This window comes from Diceros bicornis, chromosome 15, assembly GCF_020826845.1.
Source record: "Diceros bicornis minor isolate mBicDic1 chromosome 15, mDicBic1.mat.cur, whole genome shotgun sequence".
Classification (NCBI taxonomy): Eukaryota; Metazoa; Chordata; class Mammalia; order Perissodactyla; family Rhinocerotidae; genus Diceros; species Diceros bicornis.
Genome location: NC_080754.1, coordinates 16,108,060 through 16,133,791, shown reverse-complemented (window position 1 = coordinate 16,133,791; position 25,732 = coordinate 16,108,060). Strand labels below are relative to the sequence as shown.

At 37.0% G+C, this 25,732-nt stretch overlaps 1 protein-coding gene across 2 annotated transcripts in view; it reads right to left on the bottom strand.

The window, feature by feature from the left end:
* Nucleotides 1–1,672: 1,672 nt before the first annotated feature.
* The window catches only part of ATP6V1A (ATPase H+ transporting V1 subunit A), a 60,596-nt gene continuing 36,536 nt past the window's right edge, over nucleotides 1,673–25,732 (bottom strand). For both annotated transcript variants that reach the window (XM_058555812.1, XM_058555811.1), the window contains exons 6-15: nucleotides 24,954–25,105; nucleotides 21,167–21,329; nucleotides 20,522–20,630; nucleotides 15,831–15,953; nucleotides 15,621–15,735; nucleotides 14,960–15,023; nucleotides 13,391–13,594; nucleotides 8,600–8,694; nucleotides 6,100–6,271; nucleotides 1,673–4,057 (exon numbers count right to left, since the gene is read on the bottom strand). In XM_058555812.1, the coding sequence (XP_058411795.1) occupies nucleotides 3,965–4,057; nucleotides 6,100–6,271; nucleotides 8,600–8,694; nucleotides 13,391–13,594; nucleotides 14,960–15,023; nucleotides 15,621–15,735; nucleotides 15,831–15,953; nucleotides 20,522–20,630; nucleotides 21,167–21,329; nucleotides 24,954–25,105 (1,290 nt within the window). In that variant the 3' untranslated portion in view covers nucleotides 1,673–3,964. The remainder of the gene's footprint in view (nucleotides 4,058–6,099; nucleotides 6,272–8,599; nucleotides 8,695–13,390; nucleotides 13,595–14,959; nucleotides 15,024–15,620; nucleotides 15,736–15,830; nucleotides 15,954–20,521; nucleotides 20,631–21,166; nucleotides 21,330–24,953; nucleotides 25,106–25,732) is intronic.

Genomic DNA, 25,732 nt, shown 5'->3' with positions numbered 1-25,732 from the left:
TATTAAACCCCACATCTGCCTATTTATAACCAGAATTGTTATGCATACGATCTGCTCTTTAAAAAAACACCTTCTCTTGAAAAAGAGATTCTCTTTAAAAAACTCTTTTCAAAGAGAATCCTGATCCTTTTACAGAGTGCTTCCTTATTTTGCGTAACAATGGTTTTTCAGTTACTGATCGAATGATCTTCTTTTTTCCCCTGGGTTCTTAAGAAGCCTGAAGCAGTTGCTGGTAGTGCCCATCTAAATCTCTTGGCCATGACTATCATTTCAGTGCAGCCTGACCTCCCGAAGGCCCACACCTGAATCTCTTTGCAGATGGTTTTCTGTGGCCACCAGTGCCTGATTCACCTCCATGCATGTGCTGGGCATTGACTCTCCCCTGTCTTTGTGGGAACAGCCTTCAAGGGATGATTGACAGGAGCTGGTTGTCAATGACTGATACAGTACTCTAGTTCCCTTGCACCCTGGGATAATTGAGGTGCACATTTTTCAATTGCTCCCAGAACCCCCCCGCAGCATTGTGCTCCATAGTCCAAAGTGTTGACTTGCTTGATAATGAACATTTTCATCGGCTTCCTTCAATTCTCTACTCCTCTACTCGTGTTTCCTAGGATCACATCCCAAATAAACTGCCTGCACTCTAACACTTGTCTTAGAGTAAACTTCTGGGGGAACTCAAACTCAGAGGAAGCCCATAGAACAACGTCAGTGGCATTTTATCACGCTCCGCTTGGGAAAGTTGGCACCTTTCTTTGTGCTCTTATATTGTAGCAATACATTAAAACTAATAACCTGAAGATATTGGGATATTACCAAACAGACACAAATTACCCAAACATTCTATAATGAATAAGCTTTCCCGTGAATTTTTAAGTATTTCTCTACACAAACTTGGCACTTGATAGTAATATAGAGTTGTTCATTTCACACTGCTTCTTTACTTCCTTGGAAATTATTAAAAATACATTTAAGGAAATAAAATGTGTCCTAAGTAACATGTTGCTACATTAGATCTCAAGTCATTTGGCTTGCAAAATCATGAATTACAGGCTTTAGTTCATTTGCCAAAATAGAGGTGAGTATCACTAATCTCCTTTATGTGTATTTTTATTATTTTATTTTTATTTTTGTGAGGAAGATCAGCCCTGAGCTAACATCCATGCCAATCCCCCTCTTTTTGCTGAGGAAGACCGGCCCTGGGCTAACATCTGTGCCTATCTTCCTCCACTTTATATGGGACGCCGCCACAGCATGGCCTGATAAGTGGTGCCTCGGTGTGCGCCCGGGACGGGATCCGAACCTGGGCCACCAGCAGTGGAGTACGCCCACTTAACTGCTATGCCCCAGGGCTGGCCCCAGTAAGTGTATTTTTAGAAACCATTCACTTTTCAATTTAAAGTAATATTCAGAATGGTATGGGAATCTGTGTACTATATTTCCAAATCACAGTAGTACATGATTATAGAACTTTTTGCAGTCTATAGTGAGGGCCCCAATTCAATTTCATGATCTCAAGTAACAATCTATAAAGAAAGGGAGAAACAAAAAATTTTAAAGTTCATACTGAAACCAATAAGTCAAAATACAACACTGTATGTTGTTTTCTAGCATGTTTCTGGCATGTTTTCTAGTAGATCTTGCCACACACATACACTCACAGAGAAAAACGTTAATTTAAATCCACTTTTTATTTTTTCATAGATTTTAACAATTATACACAACTTTTAACATAAAGATAGTGAAATCTCAAGGATAAGGAGGCGATATATACGGCCTCGTCTATTCGTTCTTCAGGATGGAAGGAAATTTCCAAAGGGTACAATGTGTAAGATTTAACACTGGAAAAATACATATGAAACTTGTTTAACTGGCTGCACTTAGGACCAGGCACAGCATAATAAATATAGAACTGCATTATCTTTTTAAAAGATTGTTGTAACTTTAACACATTCTTACTAAAGAAATATGATCAATGACCAATCTGAAATTCCACAACAAATAGGTGAAGGGACACTTACAATGAATATCTGAGCGGTTTCTCTAGCGTCTTCACATCCATACATCAACATTCTTAAAACGGAGTAAGAAAGTACATTGCAAATTCAGAACAACAAGAAACAAACTTGGTCAAACTTTCTTCATCGTATCATTCGTTACTATCACAATCCTAGTTTGCTGGTAGGTGTAAGGTCGGAATAAAGTTTTTGAAATCCTTTGAATTTCCACTGGTCTTGGGGCCTCTGGGTAGGAGGCCACACTGGAAGCAAACTGATTAAGCAGCACCATTAAGTCCACATCTCAACAAATCGTTGCATAATTTTTATCTTCCAATATTCTGAAAGGTTAAAAAAAGCTGCGTGGAAGAATACCTATCCCATAGAGCAGGCCACTGAAAGAACACGCAATCTGCAAGGATTTAAACAGACTACAGCTGAATCCTCCACTGACTACATCTTTCCTTAACAGACCAAAAGAAATACATTACTTAAAAGTTTAAATAATAACATACTGAGGCATAAAATAAATACTTTATTTATGCTATCACACTTGGGTATTTGAGACTGTTAGATATGTTCACATTCCCTTTCCTCTTCCCAAAGAGGAAGCAATGGTACCAGCACTATTGGTCAGAAAGAGTGAAAGGAAAATTGCTGCTCTCAGAGCTGTTCTCCAATGTGCCTTATTATACAAAAACAGAAATTATTATTTTAAAACATACACTTACAAGACAGGGTGAAATGATCTTTGTTCACATACCCAGATTCTGTTATCAGCAGATACAAGAATTAATTTCATCCCTATTACAGAATGGAAACTGTTGTGCTGCTGTGGCTACAGATATTCTGAGAAATCTTTTGAGCCAATGAATCAAAAACCACATGAAAAGTAATATTTTCTGCAATTGGTAAACTGGTTTTTCAAAAATTCATTAAGCAAACCAAAATGCAAACACGTGACACATGTCATTATCTTGTAAAAACATAATGCCACTCTGGCCCCAAGAGTCACCATAGCCCAGCTGGTCCTTAAAGGTGCAAAAGTCTTTAAGCACGACTAAATATCTTCTCTGTCGCATTTTACTGCCCATCCCACCACCACATGATTCTTAGAAGCTTAGGCTTCTAAGATGTGTGAGGAAAACAAAGAGGGTGTGATGTGGATCAAGTTCTCGGTGATTGTTTTAAATGTAATTTTAAAAAGAATTTCCTAGTAATGCAGTAGAATAATCCTTGATACTGAATTTTTCCTAGTGATATAAAATATGCTTTAACAAGATGATGTTAATCTAAGTTTGACCACCTGGCTCCTTTTTCACTTTTTTAGAAGGTATTGATTCATATAGTGTGCTGAACCCCGCAAATGCCTGTTTTAAAAACAGTATAGTTCCCAACAGTTTCCAAGAAATATTCCTGATTTACACTGGGAGAAGCAATGCATAATTGGAACATTAATCATTCATGTTTAAAAAAAGCAATTATTTCCTGCAAAGCAGTTACTTAGCAAAACGCTAAGCTGCAAATAATCTTATCACATAGATACTGAGTCATTTCACAAAGTACCTGTCAAAATGTATAGAAATCTGGCCTTCCATTCTAAATCCATTGCAAAGAGAGTACATGCAGTAGTCCTGTTTACAATTTAACGGCGCACGAGGAAAGGGCAAACCGAGGACAAGGAGGGCTGTGGCTCCATGTAGGAGTTTACAGTAGTGTAGCCATTGCATATCATGTTTACCACATTCACCACTTCGGAGAAAGGATCAGGGAGGCCCTTCAAACACTGGAACAAAGGAATGTTTGTTTATATCAGACCTACCAAATAAACAGGGAAACAAATGATAACACGTAGGCACTAGTCTCAAAGCTCCACAATAAAGAGGCAAAGGATTTGAGATGAGAAATTTAGGAAAATATACACATATGAGAGCTTGCTGAGGAAAAGGAGGAAAGAAATCACAGTTCTAATCTTCAAGGCTACGGAATGCATTCTGCATATCTTCAAGAAGTTGTGCATAGTCGGCCTTGATCTTTGCTTCACCATCTTTCACCGGGTCCTGAAAAAAGACATTACAGAATTCAATTTACCTTTGGAAAATAATTTTCAAAATATATAGTAAGTTACTTTTATTTAATATACTTTGAGTATTGGGTTAAGTGAGGTATACTGGCAAAACACAGGCAAGAGTCAAAATTATCCTTATTTTCCTTTAAGGGTAGAAATGTATAAATGGAGTAATATTCCAACCAAACAGAAGACAAAGTTCCAGTTTTGTATTTTGCCGGCTAACTGTATTCAATGACCAAATGGATTTGTCCTCAACTATATCAAAATACTGGGAAATTATGCAGCATCACATATTAGATGCATTCCACTGCATGTATATGATAGTTGGAATTTAGTCAAAACAGAATTTACTATTCAAGGTTTGGTAGTATCACATTGGGACAGGGAACTAAAATTTTTAAAATAATCTTAAAAGGCACCACATTTAAAATCCTTATGGAAAGCAACTTAATTGAGTAATATGTATAAACGAAACTTTAAAATATTTAAGCTCTCTGATCCAATCATCCCACTCCTGGAAACCTATACTAGGAAAATACACAAAACCAACTACATGAACAAAGCTATCCATACCAACAACTGGAAATTTCCTAAATGCCTAAGAATAGCAAAATATTACTCTCCAGCCACAAAATAATATTTAATGACATTAAAAAATAACTGGGGGGCCGGCCCGGTGGTGCAAGCGGTTAAGTGCACACACTCCGCTGCGGCGGCCCGGGGTTCGCCGGTTCGGATCCTGGGTGTACACCGACGCACTGCTTGTCAAGCCATGCTGTGGCGGCGTCCCATATAAAGTGGAGGAAGATGGGCACGGATGTTAGCCCAGGGCCAGTCTTCCTCAGCAAAAAGAGGAGGATTGGCAGATGTTAGCTCAGGGCCGATCTTCCTCACAAAAAAAAAAAAACCAAAAAAAAAAAAATAAAAATAACTGGGATGTTAATATGATACAATGTACATGTAAATAGAAAAAAGATATCACCTTTAATCACACTACCCGAAATCATCACTATTATATTGTTATTGCAGATATTTTTTGTATCTTCTTCCTATGAATATGTATAACTTTTAAAAATCAAATTTGTTTCAAACTACATATGGAATTTCTTTGCAACCTGATTTTTTTCACTCATTATACCATAAGTATTTCCCCATGTCTTTGGATTCTTTGAAAAAAAGATGTTAATGTCTTTGTAATATTCTTGCCATAACGTACATGCCATAATGTGCTGTTGGCTCTGTTCACTCTTGGATGACATTTAAGAAGTTTAATAAACAACCTTTTATATATATCCACATAAAAAATCTCTGATTATTTCCTTGGGTTATAGGTTTTGAAGTGGAATGACAGGACTCAAAGGGTGTGAATATTTTTAAATTCTTGATATAGTAATGCCTATTTGTACAGATTTATTTTCAACCTATAGTGTAAACAAACACTCTATATACAAAGATACACATTCAGAGAATCATTCTCAATTTCTCAATAGATGATTAATAAGTATACTTGGATGTCATGACTGGGAAATAATTAAACACAATTTAACTGATCAAATATTTTAAAAACAATCTTACACATTTGAGCTTCTACTGACAATTTCATTTATCTATTTATTTTGTATACTTCCAAAAGAATGAGAGTCCACTGAAAAGTTAAAAACGACGCGTAATAGCACACTTAAAAGAAGTAAACAACAGAAGGCATTTCAGATAAACATGGGGCGTAGATGTTAATAGGTACTTGAGGTAAGGTAATTGCTGCTCAGCAATGATTTTAGTTCTAAATTGCCTGGCAATTAAGACAAAAGGGAAAACACGTCAGCATTTATTTTAGACATGACATACTATAATTTTTATCACTAGAATTCCTATTTGAACATAACTTTGAGGTCTTTTCTGGTTTTACATAAGCTGAGCATGTGTGAAAATGATAAATGCACCTTTCACACAACAGGTTTGGGACTCAAATGATTAAAAAAATTTAAAAAAAATTTTCCTACTAGAAAACGTTACAGCAGAAACAAAATATACCTTGAATTTCATGGAGGAGAGTTTATAGAGGATCTCCCCCATGTGCTCTCGGATGATGGACCACGTGATTTTATTGTCACTCTGAGCAGTGGTTTCCACAGCTCTACGGGCCATATCATAAAACGCAATCATGTTGGACAACATCCCCACTGTCTTGTAGAATGGGCAGAACCTAGGGTAAATGAAAGTCAAAATAATTAACAAAAACAAAACCCAAATGAGGTTCAGACTTTAAAACTTCATCTATAAAATAGCAGAGCAGTGGCTTCTTTATTTAAATATCCAGACTACTTATATTTATTGGATGATACATAAGGAATGAAAAGACCAATAACTACTTAACGAGAGTTTTTAGACAGAAATGTCTCAGGATATGGGGTGGACGGATAGATGGAGACATGTATTCTTTTATTCATTTTAAGAGTGATGCTTATTTTTATCTGTTACAATAATCAAACAGGAAGAACAATGAAACAGTATTGCCACAATCTACTGACTCTCTGGGGATTTGTTTTTGTACTAACCAGTTAAAGGAGTAACCCAAACGGTAAAATAAGTGAGTTGTAAAAAATCCCCTATGAGAAATGTAAATCAAAACAACACTAAGATACCACGCCCGTTAGAGTGGCTATAATCACCAAGACAAAAAACAACAAATGTTGGAGAGGATGCGGAGAAACAGGAACCCTCATACACAGGTGGTGGGAATGCAAACTGGTGCAACCTCTATGGAAAACGGTATGGAGATTTCTCAAAGAATTAAAAATAGAGATGCCCTATGATCCAGCCATCCCACTACTGGGAATCTATCCAACGAACCTGAAATCAACAATCCAAAGAGGCTTATGCACCCCTATGTTCATTGCAGCATTACTCACTATAGCCAAGAAGTGGAAACAACCTAAGTGTCCCTTGACGGACAATTGGATCAAGAAAATGTGGTGTATATATATACAGTGGAATACTACTCAGCCATAAAAAAGACAAAATCATCCCATCTGGAACAACATGGATGGGCCTGGAGGGTATTATGTTAAGTGAAATAAGCCAGAAAGAGAAAGACAAACACTGTATGATCTCACTCATATGTGGAATATAAACCAACACATGGACAGAGAAAACTGTATTGTGGTTACCAGGGGCAATGGGGGTGGGGGGTGGGCACAAGGGGTGAAGGGAGACATATATATGGCGATGGACAGACAAAAATGTACAACTCAAAATTTCACAATGTTATAAACTATTAAAACATCAATAAAAAAAAATCCCCTATGAAAGTGCATTAAGGAATAATGAATAACAGCAAAAGCAGGAAACTGCAATTGCCTACAGTTAATAGTGTCCCTTTCCCTGTTGAAGTGTTCATGTACAGTTACCCATACCTTTATTTTCTGTGAGGAAGATCAGCCCTGAGCTAACATCCAATGCCAGTCCTCCTCTTTTTTGCCAAGGAAGATTGGCCCTGAGCTAACATCCGTGCTCATCTCCCTCTATTTTATATGGGATGCCGCCACAGCATGGCGTGACAAGCGGTGTGTCGGTGTGCGCCCAGGATCTGAACCCTCAAACCCCGGGGTGGCAAAGCAGAGCGTGCGCACTTAACCACTTGCGCCACTGAGCTGGCCCCTACCCAGACCTTTTAATGATGAAGACACACAGGTCAATATTCCACTTGGATCACATGCATTCTCATCAACTTTCCGAAACATTTAAACACACTGGCATACACAATTTCATGCACCCTATTACACTCTTCCCAAAGAATTTTCCCCTTGTTATCTTTGTGTGGGTAGTTGCTAGAGCTTAAATTCTTGATAAGGATTTTTGAGCCTTACTAATTATATTGTCATATTTTCTGCTTGTCCCACATGCTGGTAACCTTTCTACTTGTTCAGTGCCCTCTTCAGTCTTATATGGGGCCAAATATGATTTGAGGGAGAAAAGCTAGCCTGTGATGAAAAGGCTCAAATTATCTAAGTTTAAAAGAAATGGGAACCTGGGAACCTTAAAGAAGCCACGGTAGTAGCAGAGACAATAATGAAAAAAAGCAAGCACTGGGCAGGGGCAGCAGAGGTTGGTGGGACGTCTAACAGGGACTTTGGTAGAAAGAATAGGGCTCTTAGGAAACAAGGCAGGAAGGTGGAACATAATTATTTAGGAAGAGAGCAGAAGGCCCAGGCGGTGGTAAGGGGTAGTGCGAAAAGCTTCTGAAGGAGGCAATGACCCCCAGGTTCTGCACACTAAGCCAGAATTAAATCAAATTGAAGATGGTTGGATAATGAGTGAAAATACTGTCACAACTGGAAAAACGAGCAAAATCAAGACAAGAGGAAATATTAGATCGTTAGATGTCTGCTATGAAAATACAAAATAAACCTATATATTGAGTCAGAGTATGTCTGTATGAGGGAAAAAAAAAAGGTTCTTAATGGGTAGGTAGCTCCTTCTTCAAACTCAACAGAAAATCCTCAAAGAAAGAAAGAAAATCAGGTTAGGTTACCTGTCATAAGGAGTATATCCATTTTGTTGTAGGAAATCATCTTTGATAAGTTTTGCTACCTCCAGAGTAATTTTATCTGTTTCTGCTAGAGAAGCCTAGAAGAGAGAAAAATATATTTTCAGAAATTTACTTCCATAATGTGGGACCGATGGTTGTAATCAATTAGCAAGCAGAAACTATATAATCAACACACAATCACCTATCATTAATAAATTCACTTCATAACTGCTTTTTGATGTTCTTTTTCTATTGTGGTAAAAAACATTCATTTCACATAAAATTTCCATTTTTATGTTTAGTTCAGTAGTGTTAAGTATATTCACATTGTTGTGAAATAGATTTCCATAACTTTTCATTCTGCAAATCTGAAACTCTATATCCATTAAACAACTCTCCTTTTACCCCTCTCCCAGCCCCTTGTGACCAACATTCTACTTTCTGTTTCTATGAATTTGTCTACTTTAGATCCCTTATATAAGTGGAGTCATACAGTATTTGTCTTTTTGTGACTGGCTTATTTCACTTAACATAATGTCCTCAAGGTTCATCCATGTTGTAGAATGTGTTAGAATTTTCCTTCCTTCTTAAGGCTGAATAATATTCCATTGTGTGTGCAGGTATATATACATATATATACCACATTTTGTTTATCCATTCATCGATCGAAGGACATTTGGGTTGCTTCCACCTCTTAGCTATTGTGAATAAGTGCTGCTATGACCACGGGTATACAAAAATAGCTTGACGTTCTTTTTTTGAAACACTTTCTTCTTCACATCCTGGCTTGCTATCTTAATTATTTGAATTCTCAGTCTTACGTTTGTTTCACAAAAATCTATATAGCCCATAAACAGTTAACTTTTTTTTTTTTTTGTGAGGAAGATCAGCCCTGAGCTAACATCCACACTAATCCTCCTCTTTTTGCTGAGGAAGACCGGCTCTGAGCTATCACCTATTGCCAATCCCCCTCCTTTTATTTTTTTTTCCCCAAAGCCCCAGTGGATAGTTGTATGGCATAGTTGCACATCCTTCTAGTTGCTGTATGTGGGACGCGGCCTCAGCATGGCCGGAGAAGCAGTGCGTCGGTGTGCGCCCGGGATCCGAACCCGGGCCGCCAGTAGCGGAGTGCGCGCACTTAACCGCTAAGTCACGGGGCCGGCCCCCAGTTAACTTTTTTTTAACATTACATGGTGTTTAGAATTGTACAAACGCAAAGTACAGTAAGCACGTACTTATCTATGTCTGAGTGCTATTTTATTGGTATTGCTGTTACAGAGCTTCACTCTTAAATATCACTGCCTCAAAAGCTTTAACTTTTGCAGTCACCCTATCAGCCTAACAAAGACTTCTTGGGAACTGTGGGAGACGGACAGGCCCAGTGAGCTAACCGCAGTCTTGTGTTATCTATGTGCACTAAGTTCCTTAGAGGTAAGGACCAGGTCTTGTTTCTTTCCTTTCTTCTTCTTCTTTAATCCCTTTTATCCCTAATTCTCTCTTCAACCACAGGTAAATATTAAAATGTGTCTTATGTAATCTTTTTATTTGCATAAATTCAAGTGGAATGTGTATTTTATTTTGTACTTGTATTCTTAATTACGCAAAGAAGTCTTACTGTGTCTTTGGTACTTTGTTTTTGCGATCCATCCATGTTGCTGTGTGTCACCTAGTCTGCTGCCTCCAGCTCTTGTGTAGTTCTTTTGCCCCCAGTAAAGGGCACTTAGATTTCCTCTAGCTCCCTGCCACCACACATGCGTCCATTTAAGGTCCTGTTTGAGAATTTCTTTTGAAATAAATATTCAGCAACAGAACTGCTAGCTCACAGGGTATACAAGCATGTACTGTCAGGCTACTCTCCATAATGCCAGCACCAGATGACACTCCCCCCAAGACCACACCAGTTCCTCTAGCCCCACAACACCTGGCATTATCCAGCTTGCTAATATTTGCCATTCTAGCCAGTGTAACATGATATCTCGTTGTTTGAGCATTTCCCCACATGCTTGCTCATCTTTTGTGTCTCCTCTTCTATAACCTGTCTGTTCTTTCCTTTGCCCATATTTCTGTTGGGGTTCTAGTCTTCTTGTTTACTTACAGTTCTTTTGCACATTTCCATCAGTTTTAGACATTGCAAACTTTCTCTCCCAATGAGTCATCTGTTTCATTACCTTGACCCACGGTAGGCCTTTGTTGAACAAAAAATCCTTACTTTTTAGGTAATCAAAAAACTTTTTTTTGTTTTGTTTTATTGCTTGTGCGTACAGAGGTTTGTTTAAGAAGTCCTTTTTCAACCCTGGATCACAAAGATATTCTCCTAATCATTTGTTTTCTATTAACTTGAAAGTCTTATCTTTCACATTTAAATTGTTAATCTATCTGGAGTTTACTTTTGTATGTGGAATTAGGCAGTGATCCATTTTCATTTTTCTCCAAATAATAAACAGTTTTCCATCACCATTGACTGAAGCAATCCATCCTCCTCTCACTTGAACTGTGGTACCATCTTTGCAATATCAAGGGTCCATATATATATACATGAGTCTGTTTCTCTTTTGTTCCGCTCATCTATTTGTTCTTTTACCAATACCACACTGGTTTTATTACAGTAGTTTTGTATTGATATCCAACAGAAGAAAAGCTCCCTTTTTACTATTCTTTTTTTAAGGCTTCAATCTTTGTGGTATCAAATCAATTTAGAATAATTACTGATTTGCTCAGAAGATTAAACCAGAAATTTGACTGGCATCACGTCAAATTTATAGATTAAAGAGAAGTGGTATCTTTCTAATAAGTCTATCCTAGAGCACAGGCTGTCTCTCTCTGTTTTCAGATATTCTGTTTCATTTATTAGTTTTAAAATATTTTCCATAGAAGAAATATATATTTTTGGTTAGTTTCTATATTCTAGCTTTTGTTGCTATTATGGACACCTTATTTTTAATTTATTTTCTAATTGGTATTGCTAATATAGAGAAATTCTCTTGATTTTTTATGTTTATCTTGACTCTAATCCCTCACCAAACTCTTGTTAGTTCTAATTGTTTCTCTGTTAATTCTGCTATTTTTCTAGTTATATAAGCACATTATCGACAAATGACAACATTGTAATCTCTTTCTTTACAACTTTTCCTTTTTCTTTTCTTACATCATTGGTTACTTCCTCTGGTATTTGATTGAACACAAGCAGTAATCGTAGGCATTCTTGTCTTAATCCAGATTTTTAAATGGAATACATCAGAAATTTTTTAAGTAAAATGCTTTCCCCAGGCTTTAGTATACTACTTTTAACAAATTAAGGAAGTTCCCTTCTATTCCTTGTTTGCTAAGAGATTTTTAACAATCATAAATAAGTAATGAACTTCAAATACTTTTTCCATATTGGTTGAGATATTCTTTCTCCATTACAGTAATTACATTGGTGAATTATAATAACAGATTTTCTGTGTTGCACTGTATTTGCATTCCTGAGATAAACTTTACTTGCTCATGATGTATTATTTTATTTCTAATATGCTGCTGGGGTAGGATTTTTATACCTTCATTCATAAACATAATGAGCCTAGAATTTCTTTTTGTATTGTATTTTCTTTGTCTGGTTTTGGAGGTCTTCTGTTTCTAGTTCCTCTTAGAGGGCCACAGTACTCATTTATAAATAATGAGTATTTAATACGTGCAAGCTATCTAATAATAGTATCCTTTGTTGGAAAAACACTAAGAGGTGACTTTATAAGATATAATAAAAACAACAGAACCAGACTCTAAGGTTCTGATCGGCACTGCATACTATCTGATAAGTCATTCAATTCTGGCATTTAACTTGGCTAAATTTAATTGCACTATACTCATCTGAAACATCATTAAGATACAGAGAGAAAAATGTAAGTCATTTGTTTAGGGTCATGTAGCTAATTACTGAAGGAATTAGAACTAGAACCCAATACTTATGATTCCTAGCCCTGGTGCTCCTGCAAAAATGTATGTTAATAGATCTTACCTCTACCACCTCTAATTTGGTTGGTGATGGGTGTGTTCTATTTAAAGAAATAAAAGTAAATCAAGTGTTTCTTTTTCATCTACAATATAACCGGGACCATGCTAAGTGCTATAAAGGACCAAAAAGAATGCAAAGGCCCTAACAATTTAGTCACTTCTTTTAACTGGCCATTGTGAAGTACAAGTCCCTCCCCTGGAACCTGAGTAAGCTCTATGGCTGCTTTGACCAAAACAATAAGACAGATGCAATGTTATACTAGTTTTGGGGCTCAAGCTTAAGAGGCTGCTGGTTTCCATTTCCTCTCTTTCTTAATACTTATTCTGAGAGCCCTGAACTGCCACATGGAGACACTACATAGAGAGAGAAATGCCCAGCCAACCCCTAGCTGTTCTAGCCACGCTAGCCCAGGCACAAGACATGTGAGGAAAGAAATTCTCAGATGACTCCAGCCTCAGCCGCCATATGACTGCAACTGTCTGAGGGGCCCCAGGCAAGATCATCCAACTGAGTCCATCAACCCCCAAACCACGAGCAATAAAACACTGTTCAAGCCACTAAGTGTCAGAGTGGTTTGTTACTCAACCATAGATATCAAAACAATCATCATCTTTCATCTTCCACAACACAAATAGGTCCTTATCTGCTGGATAAAGGAATAATCTAAAATTTTATTAGTTTAAAAAATATTTATCAAATACTCACTTTACTAGGCAAGAATCTACACATGCGAGGTACTATCTGTCCTTATAACACTCCAGTGTAACTCACAGATCTGTCCTCTATGTGATTTAACACCTCACCTTTCCCACAAGCTGCACAATTTCCGCCAGGTCTTCTTCTTCCTGCAGAATCTCCTTAGCTTTGGTCCTCAGAGGAACAAACTCTGTAAAGTGTTTGTCATAGTACTCGTCCAAGGCACGCATGTACTTGCTGTAGCTGATCAGCCAGTTGACAGATGGGAAATGCTTACGTTGAGCTAGTTTCTTATCTAAGCCCCAGAACACCTGATTTAAAAATAAAACAAAAAAATTACAATGATTTTTCTTAAAAAATTAAAATAAAAAAGTATTGAAGTATATTTGTTTAATTCTATAAATTTTTGGTCAAATTATATATCTTTTGGTATATACAAAGTATAATGGAAAATATATTCCTTTCAGTTTCAGGATCAGTAGTATCTACAAATCAAATTCAAAATTTATCTGAATTTTCTTACTAGTGTGTCAAATCTGATAGCAAAAAGAAAAATTAATTGACTCTTTTGAAGATTATGGTGTAATATAAACAAACAAACTAGAAAATGCCTATTGAGATAGAATAGATACTTCACTTTGATTGAAAACTTCTAAATGTTCTAACTGAATCCAATTCTCTATCATTAAGGGCCAATCCAATAAGATCTAACAGTCATTTTTTTGAGGCCAAACATTCACATATATTTTATGCATTCCTAACTTTGCTCCCCCTTTCCCTGCAATTTATAAATCAAAATTTTAGCAAAGGTTAAAGACCTTGAGAATTGTAAATTTAACCTCTGCCATATCTTTTTATCTGATACTGACAGAGACATAAGCAAATATTCTGTTTTACCCATATGAATAATACATATACTTATGAATATATCAGCATTTATTTTCCTTACTATAGCCCTGATTTGTATACATCTTTCATTTAGGCTTCTTTTAACGGCCAAGTTGGCTAGCTATCCACTGAGAGTCATGCCCGTCCCTGGGAAGCAGCTGCGTAGGCAGAGACTACATTTGCAGCTTTGCTTTCATCTGGGTGTGGCTAACAGAATGAGTGCAGTGACTGCCTCTGAGCCCAAGCTTCAAAAAATGCGTGTGCCTTCTCCACAGTTTCCCCTTGTGCCAGCCACACACAGACGATTACCAGGCTAGGTAATGGTGGAACCACAAGATGGAAGGGGCCCTGGTCTCTGAATTACTAGCGAATGGAAAAGAGCTGCCCTCTGACAGGATTATCTGCCCTGGACCATACTATGAGGAGAAAGAAAGTTCTACTGGGTTTTTGCCATTATGCATTTTTGGGCCTGTTTCTACAACTACGGTTACTCTAACTTAAAGGTAGTATTACTCTAACATTACTAAAACTTTGGTACCCCAGATGTATTTTCCACTTATAGATACTGAGTGTATTATAAATCCTAGGTAAAGAGCTAAAAAACAACAGAAAGTATTAAAGGCTCTCAGTGATAAGAATGTTCCTAAACCAGATTCTACCATAGCCTACTCTTTAGTGACTAAACTAGATAGTTCGCGATGATTGAGATAACATCAGAGCGGGGCAGAGGTGAGCGTAGAGTGGGGGTGGGAGAGCTCCAAAGTTGACCACACTAGGAAAAGATATACCTGAACAATACCAAGAGTAGCAGATGTAACTGGATCAGAAAAGTCACCACCAGGTGGAGAAACCCTAAATTTAAAAGAAAAAAAAAGTCATTAGAAATGCTTAAGAAAAATTACTTGTATATGCAAGTAAAATTTTTTTGGAAAGTCAATTTTAAGGTAAATAACTTTAGAACTGACCTCTGAAAAGAAAATCTTACACAAAAAAAATTAAATAAAAACCAGAACTAAGTTGCAAATAAGAATGATAACTACTGAACACCTTCTGGTATGAGAAATGAGAGAGCTACTATGATCAGTTTCATTATTCTAATCAAACAGATGAAGCAGGAAGGAAGGAAAATCTGAGAACAAAGAGTGGCTTTACGTAGTGACCATGAATCTTCACTTTGTTTCTCCATGATAAAATCTTACCTTAACATGTCTATAATTTTCTAAGTATTCTTAAGATATTGTGACTTTACTACAATAAATCAGTTAAGTCAAATCTATGGAACCAGAATATGCAGAGATGACCTAAACACATGCATTTTAAAGAGCTTCTTGGGTAACTGAGTACAATCTTGATTAAGAATCACTACCCTCAGAGGAAGCTAAATATTTTCTCTTTAAAATAAATGACTTTTTTTTTTTTCTTTTCAAAAGTAAATAGTTAGGTGCTTACGCTCCTACAATGCTGACACTTCCTTCTCTTTCAGGATTTCCAAGACATTTCACCCTGCCTGCTCGCTCATAGAAAGAGGCCAGACGGGCACCAAGATATGCAGGATATCCACTATCTGAAAAACGAAAAGAAATTTAAAAAGAGAGGTTCTAAGCTAGCCCCCAATATCCCATTGGTCTTGCTTACACAATAAGTGATACAAACACTTACCTGCAGGCATTTCAGCTAAGCGACCAGAGATTTCTCTAAGGGCCTCAGCCCATCTAGAGGTAGAGTCAGCCATCATACTGACGTGATAGCCCATGTCTCGGAAATATTCTGACAGTGTAATTCCTGAATTGGGAAGAATATCACAAGTTATAATCCTATAATGTAGAATCCCGACTCTTTCACCCTGAAGCAAACTTTAAAGAAGTAAGTACATGAGGTCGTCTGCTAGCAGTTCACCAAAATCTGTTCTTCCTCCTCTTTTGGACACACAGCTGAATTATATTTCCTAGCCTCCTTTGCATTTAGAAATGGCTGTGTAACTGAACTCTAGCTAATGGAATGTAAGTCAAAGTAATGTGTTCCATCACTAGGCAAGCCACACAACTTTCCATGCTCCTTCTTCCTTCTGGCTTACTGAGATGGAGCGGATTCTGAGTAGCCCTGAAAGTCATGAGTGGAAAAGGGAAGAGCTCTTTCAGCCTGGGTTCCAGCCCAGAATGTCAGAGGAAAGAAGAGTCCCTGGGCCCCCTGAAATAAACATCTATTATAATGAGCAATGATAAGTTTGGGTTTATTTACTGCCATAACCTAGTCTACCCTAATACAATATACGTTTTATTTATTTATTTATTTGGTGAGGAAGATTGGCACAGATGTTAGTTCACGGCCAATCTTCCTCTAGTTTGTATGTGGGACACCACCACAGCATGACTTGAAGAGCAGTGTGTAGGTCTGTGCCTGGGATCCGAACCCTCGAACCCTGGGCCGCCAAAGCGGAGCGCGCAAACTTAATCACTATGCTGCGGGCCGGCCCCATATAACATACGTTTTAAAAAGTAGAAAAAGAATTTTTTCCCTATTCTTTGCTGAGATAATTATGTCTGAAATTAATTTTCAATGTAGCATTTGTCTATATATCACACACACGCGTACCAAAAACCCCTCAACTAATTAGCTTGCTTGGTTATTTTTCAAAAGTAACAATGTTATAAACATGAGTAATATCTTAATTATCCAGATCATTCTGCTATGCAGACCAGGTCCTGTCTTGTAAAATCACATACAGTAAACCACTCAGAAGAAGCAAATACACAGAAAGAAGTCCTGGGTTCTAGTTCCTATTCTGTCATTAACTTTACCAAAGTAACTTCATTTCCCAGTGTGCTTTCCTAATCTGTTCAAAGGGAATAACTCTTGCTCTATCTACCCGTACATATCAGATGAAATGATACATATAAATGCCCTCTGAAAAGTACAAACTACTATGCAACTCTAAGATATTAGAAATGTATAGTTCTTGCTACATTAACGAGTCCCAAAATCTAATGTCCTGATTCCTTTATTATACTAGTAAAGAACCAGAGGCTTATATAAGTAAAACAAAATAGTGCTTGAAAATTGAGCACTTTACTACTTATCATATTACATCTTTTAGAATAAGAAATACTGATTTCTGAGGCTTCCAAAAAACGGTTCCATGAACAAAGTCTTTACGAAATATTACTTATCATTATTAAGGCTTAAAACAACACAATAATTATCACATATTTCAGTCTGATGATAGGATCAGATCCTTTCTTATACAAACAGGGCTATGTTTTAAGTATCTGTGAGGACATGCACTAATGCTTGTATGTATATATTATAAAGACTTGGTAGAAGAGACAGATACACATGAGTAAAACTCAAAAAAGTTTCAAGGATCTAAAGATATAGACCTAAAGATATCAGTGCCCACAAGAAAAAAAAAAACCTCAGACAAAATCAAAAGATGAATAAACTGGGAAAACATTTTCAACTCATGACAGACAAAAGACTAATTTAAAGAGCTTTTACAAATCAGTATGTAAAACAACTACTATCCAAAAGGAAAATGGACAGAAGGCAGTTTTCAAATGGTTAATACACATAGGAAAGATGCTAGCTCACAGTGAAGAAATACAGACTGAATAGCTATCTAATAACGCACAGATAGTAAAACGTTAATTGTCAGCTCTAGGTGCTGAGTAGAAGTTCACTGAAAATTCTTTCAACTTTTCTATACATTCAATAGTTATCATAAGAAAGTGTTAAAAAGCCTAGCTTTGGTGAAGATGTGAAGAAACAGAACTCTTGTCCACTGTTATCCTTTTTGAAGGGCTATCAGAATCTAAAATCTGCATTAACAGTTGTACTCTTAGCAATTTACTTCTAAGAATTTACCTCCCAAAATGTACAAAGAAATGTGCACACAAAACACGCAAAGAAACAGTGTAAAAAACATGCATAAAGATGTTTTAGTGACGCAAAGTTTGTGATAGCAAAAAAACTATCAATAATCCAAGTGTCTAGCAAAAGGATGATGGTTAAACAGATTAAGATATATCCATACAAAGGGATACTGTGCAGCCTTTTAAAAGTAGATAGACTTCCTGTCTTAAAGTAGTAGATGAATATGTCACTTTCTCCTTCTTCTCATAAAAGGTATCATCGAACAAGGAAAATAAGACATATAGAAACACAAACTCTATTGTCAAAAACTAGGCGACATGTTTAGCTCCACAACAAAATAATGAGGAAAGCCACTTAAATGAGGTAACAACCAAACAAGGGTGTCGGAAGACACCAAGAATTCACCTGAGGCTGCACATCTCAGATTAAGATTCTACAAAGTAGGAGGCACATCCTAAGGGGCAAAACTAAGAATCCTTTGTTTGGAACACTGCAAAAAGGGTACAGGGTAGCAGCAGGAGTTCCCTGGACCCAGTCTGGCAGCAAGGAGAAGCAGAGAGACGAAGTCAAACAAAACATATGCAAGCACTCCTTCCTTTCAGTAAGTAAAAAGTGGGTGAGGCTGAGCAGAAGAGAAAGAGCTCATTGTAAGGGGCCTTGCAGCTTCGGATTTCTGTTGGCAGGAGAGAGAAAAGAGTAAAATATAACTTAATCACACAACTCCATGCCATAAGAAACTTCACAGGTTACCATGAAATACTCCTGCCACCCTTCCCATCTCCTGCAGAGACGAGTAATAGTAATAATAAACATCAGTATAGGAACTAAACAAAAATCCAAGAAGAAAAAAGACAGAAGAGCAGAATACAATGATGGTCAAAGAACCTGCCAAGGAACAGATGAAAATCTGACCACAATTAATTAATGAAAGAAAATGTTAATGACGCATCCTACCACAGAATAAAATCTCCAGAAATATACAGTAACGTCAGAAAAGATGTTTCATCAGCCAGCAGAACCCAACAAAGAGCTGAAAGAAAACATAAAACCATTACAGAAACGAAGCTTTCATTAGAAGCAACACAAAGAATAAACACTGATTATCCTGTGACTAAATGGATAAAAGGCTAAATAAAAATGATTAGAGAGAAAATGATATACACAAAAACAGATGGAGGGGACCCAATGTGTCTAGTTTGAAGAAGATAACCACAATGGAAGAGAAAGTTTCAGAAACAATTCTTGAAAATGTTCCCAAATAAAAGACATATTCAGATTGAAAGGGTAGGGGCCAGCCCAGTGGCGTAGCGGTTAAGTTTGCGCACTCCGCTTCAGCAGCCCAAGGTTCACCAGTTTGGATCCTGGGCGCAGACCTACATACTGCTCATCAAGCCATGCTGAGACGGCAGCCCATACAGAGCAACCACAAGGATGTACAACTACGACATACAACTATCTACTGGGGCTTTGGGGAGAAAAAAAATTGGCAACAGATGTTAGCTCAGGGCGAATCTTCCTCAAAAAAAGAAAAACAAAACAAAAACAACAAAAAAAGAAAGGGTCCACTATGTCTCAGGAAAAATTTATCAAAACTATCAGTAAGGGGATATATCCTAATAAAATCATGAAACTTTAAATTTAAAGAGAAATTCCTCTGGGCAAAAAGAAAAATCATCTATGAAAGGAAAAAAAGTAGGCCAGCCTGAGATCTCTCCTCAGCATTTAATGCTAGAATAAGAGTTTTCAAGGAAAGAAACATTGATTCAAAAATTCTATACTCAGCAAAACTACTGTTAAAATTTAAAGGCAGTAGGAAAAAAACCAAACTTATGAAGAAACAAGAATTCAGGGAATATAGTTTCCATGAGCCTTTCTTGAAGAAACTCCCAAAAGTGAAATTTTAGCCAATCATGAAACAAATGGAGAAATTTAGCCAAAGGACTGCCAGTGGGAACTCACTCCATTTTACTATAGGTCAAAGGCTAACAAGAAGATTGGATATATGGTTACAGAACAGAATGTGAATATTATAAATCCTGAAAATGCAGAAATAAAACCACCAAAAGCTGGGGTAGAAGTGGGAGCAAAGATGAAAGGTAATACATAAACATACTGATTTTCTTATCTTTTATATCCAGCAGTCAAAATATGATAATTCAAAGCTGATAATTCAAGTTATACAGGTATATTCAGAGTTAGATCAATGGTAAAACATATAATGAAAAAAATCCACAAACCAGTAGTAGAAGATACATTATTTTATGGTCATTATAAAGATTGGGGCAGCTCTGTAGAACATTTTCTATTGACATATTCTTAAGATGTACTACGTAAACTATTTTTTAAAAGCTAGGAATATGGTTGTATGTCAAGAGGTATTTTAGAACGAAAGAGACGTTCTTTGGAAAAGAAAAGGTTTGGTGCTAGCTTTAAACTTGAGAAGAGATGTTCATTGCCTTTATTTCAATTCATATACTCACCAGTATAAATAGAGGCTTCTCTAGCAGCAACAGGCATATTGGAGGTATTGGCGACCAAAGCTGTTCTCTTCATAATTGACTCCACCTTACCATCAACTTCCATCGTGAGCTGGAGGCAAACAATCTATTAGCGATCCTCTAATTTCTAAATACAACATTTTAGTCCCTTTTTTACAACTTGTCTATATTTAATCCCTCTTATAATCAGTGTTCCCAAAGTAACATTCCCCATCACTCCAATCTCTTCTCCCTGCCCCAATGTGCTGCAAAGGAGGCAGACATTATTTCCATTTCACAAGTGAATTCCATTATTTTATGGAAAAAGGAATATTACTATAATAACCTAGTAGATCATGTAAAGCCTATGTAAAGTTCACATCTATAAATTTTTTGTCTATTTTATATTTCTCCCAATAACTGAAAACCACCAGTCCACAAAAAGAAACTTACAAGTGTTTGAAAAATTCAAATTCCTTTCCTTGAATATAGAAATTGAATCACAAATATAATTAGAAAATGCCTTAAAAGATCCTTGGCAAATGAAAGCATTGCTCCAAATCTAACACAAAGCTTTATTAATTGCCAATGAAAGTTGATTAGTGGTATTTTCTCTAGAACAGCAGTGGAAGCTTTATCTATACGGACCTCTGGAAAGTCCCGGAGGACTTCCGACATCTCATTTCCTCTCTCACCACATCCTACGTAGATGATCACATCACTGTTGGAATACTTAGAGAGAGACTGCGATATCACTGTCTTTCCACAGCCAAAAGCCCCAGGGATTGCAGTAGTTCCTCCCTGTACACATCTAAACAAAGAAAACAAAGTGTGGATTACTTTACTTCCTAACAAATCCTAATAAGTAAAGTAGGTAAGTGACACACAAATATAAGTTAAAGAAAGAAAGCACTTTGAAATATTTTCATCTGTATCTATAGATATACTTACAAAGATAGATATACAGATATAGACATAATAATTGCTCCCCTAGTTTGTACTTATAACAGTACATATTTTTCATTATCATTAATCATCTCTATCATCTTTAATAGCTGAAAAGTGAAAGTATATTCCATAAGGCACCTGGGGAAGAGGGATATGAAAATAAGATATATCTAAAATAGTACTAATGATATTCTGAATGCTTATATACATTAGTTCATGAAAGGACAATACAGGAATTAAAGCTAAAAGAAAAACAAACAACTTTTGAAAGTTGTCTTCTAAGGCAAAAAACAGGAAGACCTAAGAAATTCATATCTTGCTATAAAGGTTCATAAACAAAGACTTTTGTTAAGGTGTTAAGTCAATCCCCCTGTATTCATTCAATGACTATTTATGAAGTACTTCATAGGTACTAAAACTGTGCTTGGAGATGCTGGAGACACAACAGCAAATAAGACAGCCACATTTCTGTACTCACAGAACTCACATTCCAGTGGGGTAAACTGGGAGTCAGCCGGTGATTACAGTATTATTTAGCAGCCACTTTCAAACTTTCCCTAAAAAGCGGCAGTGGAGAGTGAAATAGCCTTAAGGGCAGAGGCAAGTGAATGTCATGGGGGGTGTGTGTGTGTGTATTCACACTGAGTGCATGTGCAGGGCAGGAGGTTCTGGGCAGGAGAAACGAGATGTAACGCTAAGGGAAATTTCATTGTAATACTGTGTTTTACTATAAAATTCACAGAAACACTGCATCCTTAATAATAATAATAGACTTTTTTCAATATAAAACTAATATGCATTAAGATTTTTTCTCTTCCAAACCTTTCAGTGACTTGGATAAACTAAAAAGGCATGTCCATTCATCCTACGGCTTTGCACAGCTCTTTCTAATCACTTTTAAGCCAGGGTGGGGAGGCGGGGCTGGGTGTGCCCCAGTTTGGAAGTTCAGCAATCCAGTGTGAAAAGTGCTATCACAGAAAACATCCAAGGTGTTATGGGAGTACACAGTGCGGGTGCAAAGTCTGATAACTAGATTGAAGTGGAGTTAGGAAATTCTTCCTGAAAGAAGCTAAGACCCAAAAGGAAATAGAAATTAACCAGACAAAGGGAAATGACATTCCAAGCAGAGGGAACACATGCCAAAGGTCCAGGGGCAAGAAGGAGCATTGCTTGAGGAATTAAAAGTCCTTCAGTATGCCCAGAAAATGGTACATAAGGAAGTAGTCAGGCAGTCAAGTGGCTGAGACAATACCGGACGGTGAGCAACAGACAGATCATTGGTGGCTTTCTAAGGAGTAAAAGAGTATGTATTTGTTTTAAAGGCAAAAAAGAGCACTTATGGGTTTCAAGCAAAACAGTGCAGGATCAGATATGTGTTTTAGATGGATCACTAGGCAATACGGGCAACCATTTAGAAAGAAGGCAAGACTGAGGACAGGAAGTCTGATTAAAAGTGATTATTATAGCAATTAGGGTACAATCCTTAATTATGGTCATGGAGAAGGGATAAAAGATGTAGATAAAAACATTTAGGGAATAGAATAAAAGCACTTGTTCAATAATTAGATGTAGGAGGGTAAGAATGGTCCTTGACAGAAGTCACAGATTTTAGATTAGGCATTCACTGGATGGATGATAATGACATTTGTTGAGAGAGGCAACAAAGAAAGATAAGGAAGTTTCAAGGAAGGGAGTGGTGATTAAGATGATGATTTTAGTTTTGAACATACCAACTTTGAGACACCTGTAGCACATTCAAAAGGAGAGGTATAATCAGAAGTTGATATCTGAGTCTAGAATTCAGAGGAGATCTGGGATGAAGATACAGATTTAGGAGTCATCAAATATAGATGAATATTTAAGTCATGAGAGTGGCTAAAGCTATCCACAGAGGGTAAGATATATAATGAGGAGAGAGGAGGCCCCAGAAGAGGGGAAAAACTCTAAGAAATATCAAAATTAAGGGAGGAAGAACCTGCAATGGAGAATAAGAACTTGTGGACAGAAGCTAAAAGAAAGAACAAAGAAAGACGGTGTTTCAAAGAGGAAGGAGCAGAAAGCAATATCCAAAGTTGTAGGAATTTAGAAAATACTAAAACTTATTTACTGAATTATCAGCATGGGAGTGACTGATGATGTTAGTGAGAGTAGTTTCAATTGAGTGATGGAGCCAAGGGCAGGGTGGTACAGTGAATTAGAGTGGGAAAAGTGGAGACAACTAATTTATTTTTCAAGAGGTTTGGCTGTGAAGAGGAAGAGAAAAGCAGTGGAAGGTAGACAGGGGAAAAGGGTAGAGGTTAGAATCTTTTTCTCATTAGATGGGAGATAAAGGAAGATAACTTACAGAGGGAGGTCTTTGAGGAGGCATTAGGTGGGATAAGCTCCAGAAAGAGGAGAGGAAGAAGAGATGAATGGGAATGTACATTAACTGAAGGAGTTTCAAATTTGATGGCCTCTAATTTCTCTGTGAAGGATCTAACAGGATCATTTGTTGAGAAAGAAGAAGAAGGAAGAGTGGAGTTGAAGATCGAGGCAAGTGGAGAGGTCTGAAATAGCTGCAAAGGAGAACAGGAGAATGATGATTAGGGAAATGCAGAAGGATTGCTACACAGTAGTGAGATACCAGCTTGCACTGATTATTTTATTTTCTCAGCAGTCTGTGCGTAGACTTGGGAGAAGGAGATGGCTGGACTGATTGATTCATAGTTGGAATTTTGCTGGGTGGGTGTGACAGAAGACAAAGGAACAGAAAAATTTAGTATACTGACAAACGTTCGTAGAAGTGATAGACTGTGAACTTTAAGCTGGACAGTGAAGGATATGGAAGCAGGAGGTGCTGACTGACGAGAGTCAAAAGACCGAAGATCTTAGGAGAGAGTAATACTGAGAAGAACTCAGAGAGTAGGTCTGAAGGGTGAGAGGTTGAAGGGTAAATGGTATGATATAGGTTGGTGATCAGAGGTTGAAGGTGTTACTCTATCATCGCTTCAGTCTCTTCTGTGAATTAAATGATGAAGTTATTTGTTGAAAGTAAAGCAGGGTATAGTCAAGCCTGAGATATAAAGAGAAAAGAGGTTTTTAAGCAGTCCATGAAGAAAATGGCGAAGAGCAGGCTACAAGTTAAGAAAGATCGCTGCACAGCATAGAGAGCCCAGCTGATTTTAGAAATCATCAATTTATAGTAACACCAATCTACTAATTCTAGGATAACTTAAGAAAGATAGTTATTGTTTTGGCACAGATTTTCTTCTGGAAAGTTTTAGAAATAATGCTTCCCTTTTGCAACTGTGAAAAAAATAAATCTTCAATGGTTTCACTCTATAATAAGAATTAGCGATACACAAATAAATTTAACTAATTCACTATTATTTCTCTAGATAAAATTTATTATAGGATTAGCACATAAAACTTTTACTTATAAAGAAGTGAAACAATAAGCACATATAATAACTCTGAAGGGAAACCATGGGACACAGCTCAAACTTACGGAAAAAGGGCATCAAGGACTCTCTGGCCAGTCAACAAAGGATGATTAGCTGGCAGCTTCTCAGTGACAGGCCGAACCTGACGTACGGGCCATACTTGGACCATACTGAACTTCTCCTTTACACCTTCAAATTCAAGCTCCAAGACAACATCCTATAAAAATACAGCAGGATTTTAAGTACAGTCAAATTTATGAACGTTTCTTCCTCTAAATCAAAGTAACCCCAGATTCCTCTTGGGGGTAGAGAGGCGGTGCATGGAAGTAGGGAGGGAGATTTATACTTTTTATTGTAAATCTGTATTGTAAATACAGTTCTAAATTTTTGAACCAGGTGCATTTATTACTGTTCTAATGATAAAAAAGATTTGGGAGTTTTTGAGAAAGAGGTATCTCAAGCAATAGAGAAATAGTTAAATTATATGGATATGCACAGGGAGAAGTCTTGAAGGATACAGAAGATACTCATGGCACTGGGGAAAAGGAGAAATGAAAGCTTTCATAATTTATTTTCCCTACTTTGTTTTGTTTACTTTATTATAATGTTCTTATGCTGCTCTAATGAAAAATACTTATCTATTAAGAACCCTAAAATATTTAATAAAGTTAAGTATTTTAACTTTAACCCCCAAGTCCATAGATCTATAGAAATCTGTAACTCTGTTGATACATGAATCTGAGTTGTTTACTTCAGCGTGGTTCTTCCATGTAGGAGTGAGTGAGTCTCTAAGCTAGTGAGGAAAGCTAGCTGATTGCCCAGAATCCTAATCTTAACTCTCTTG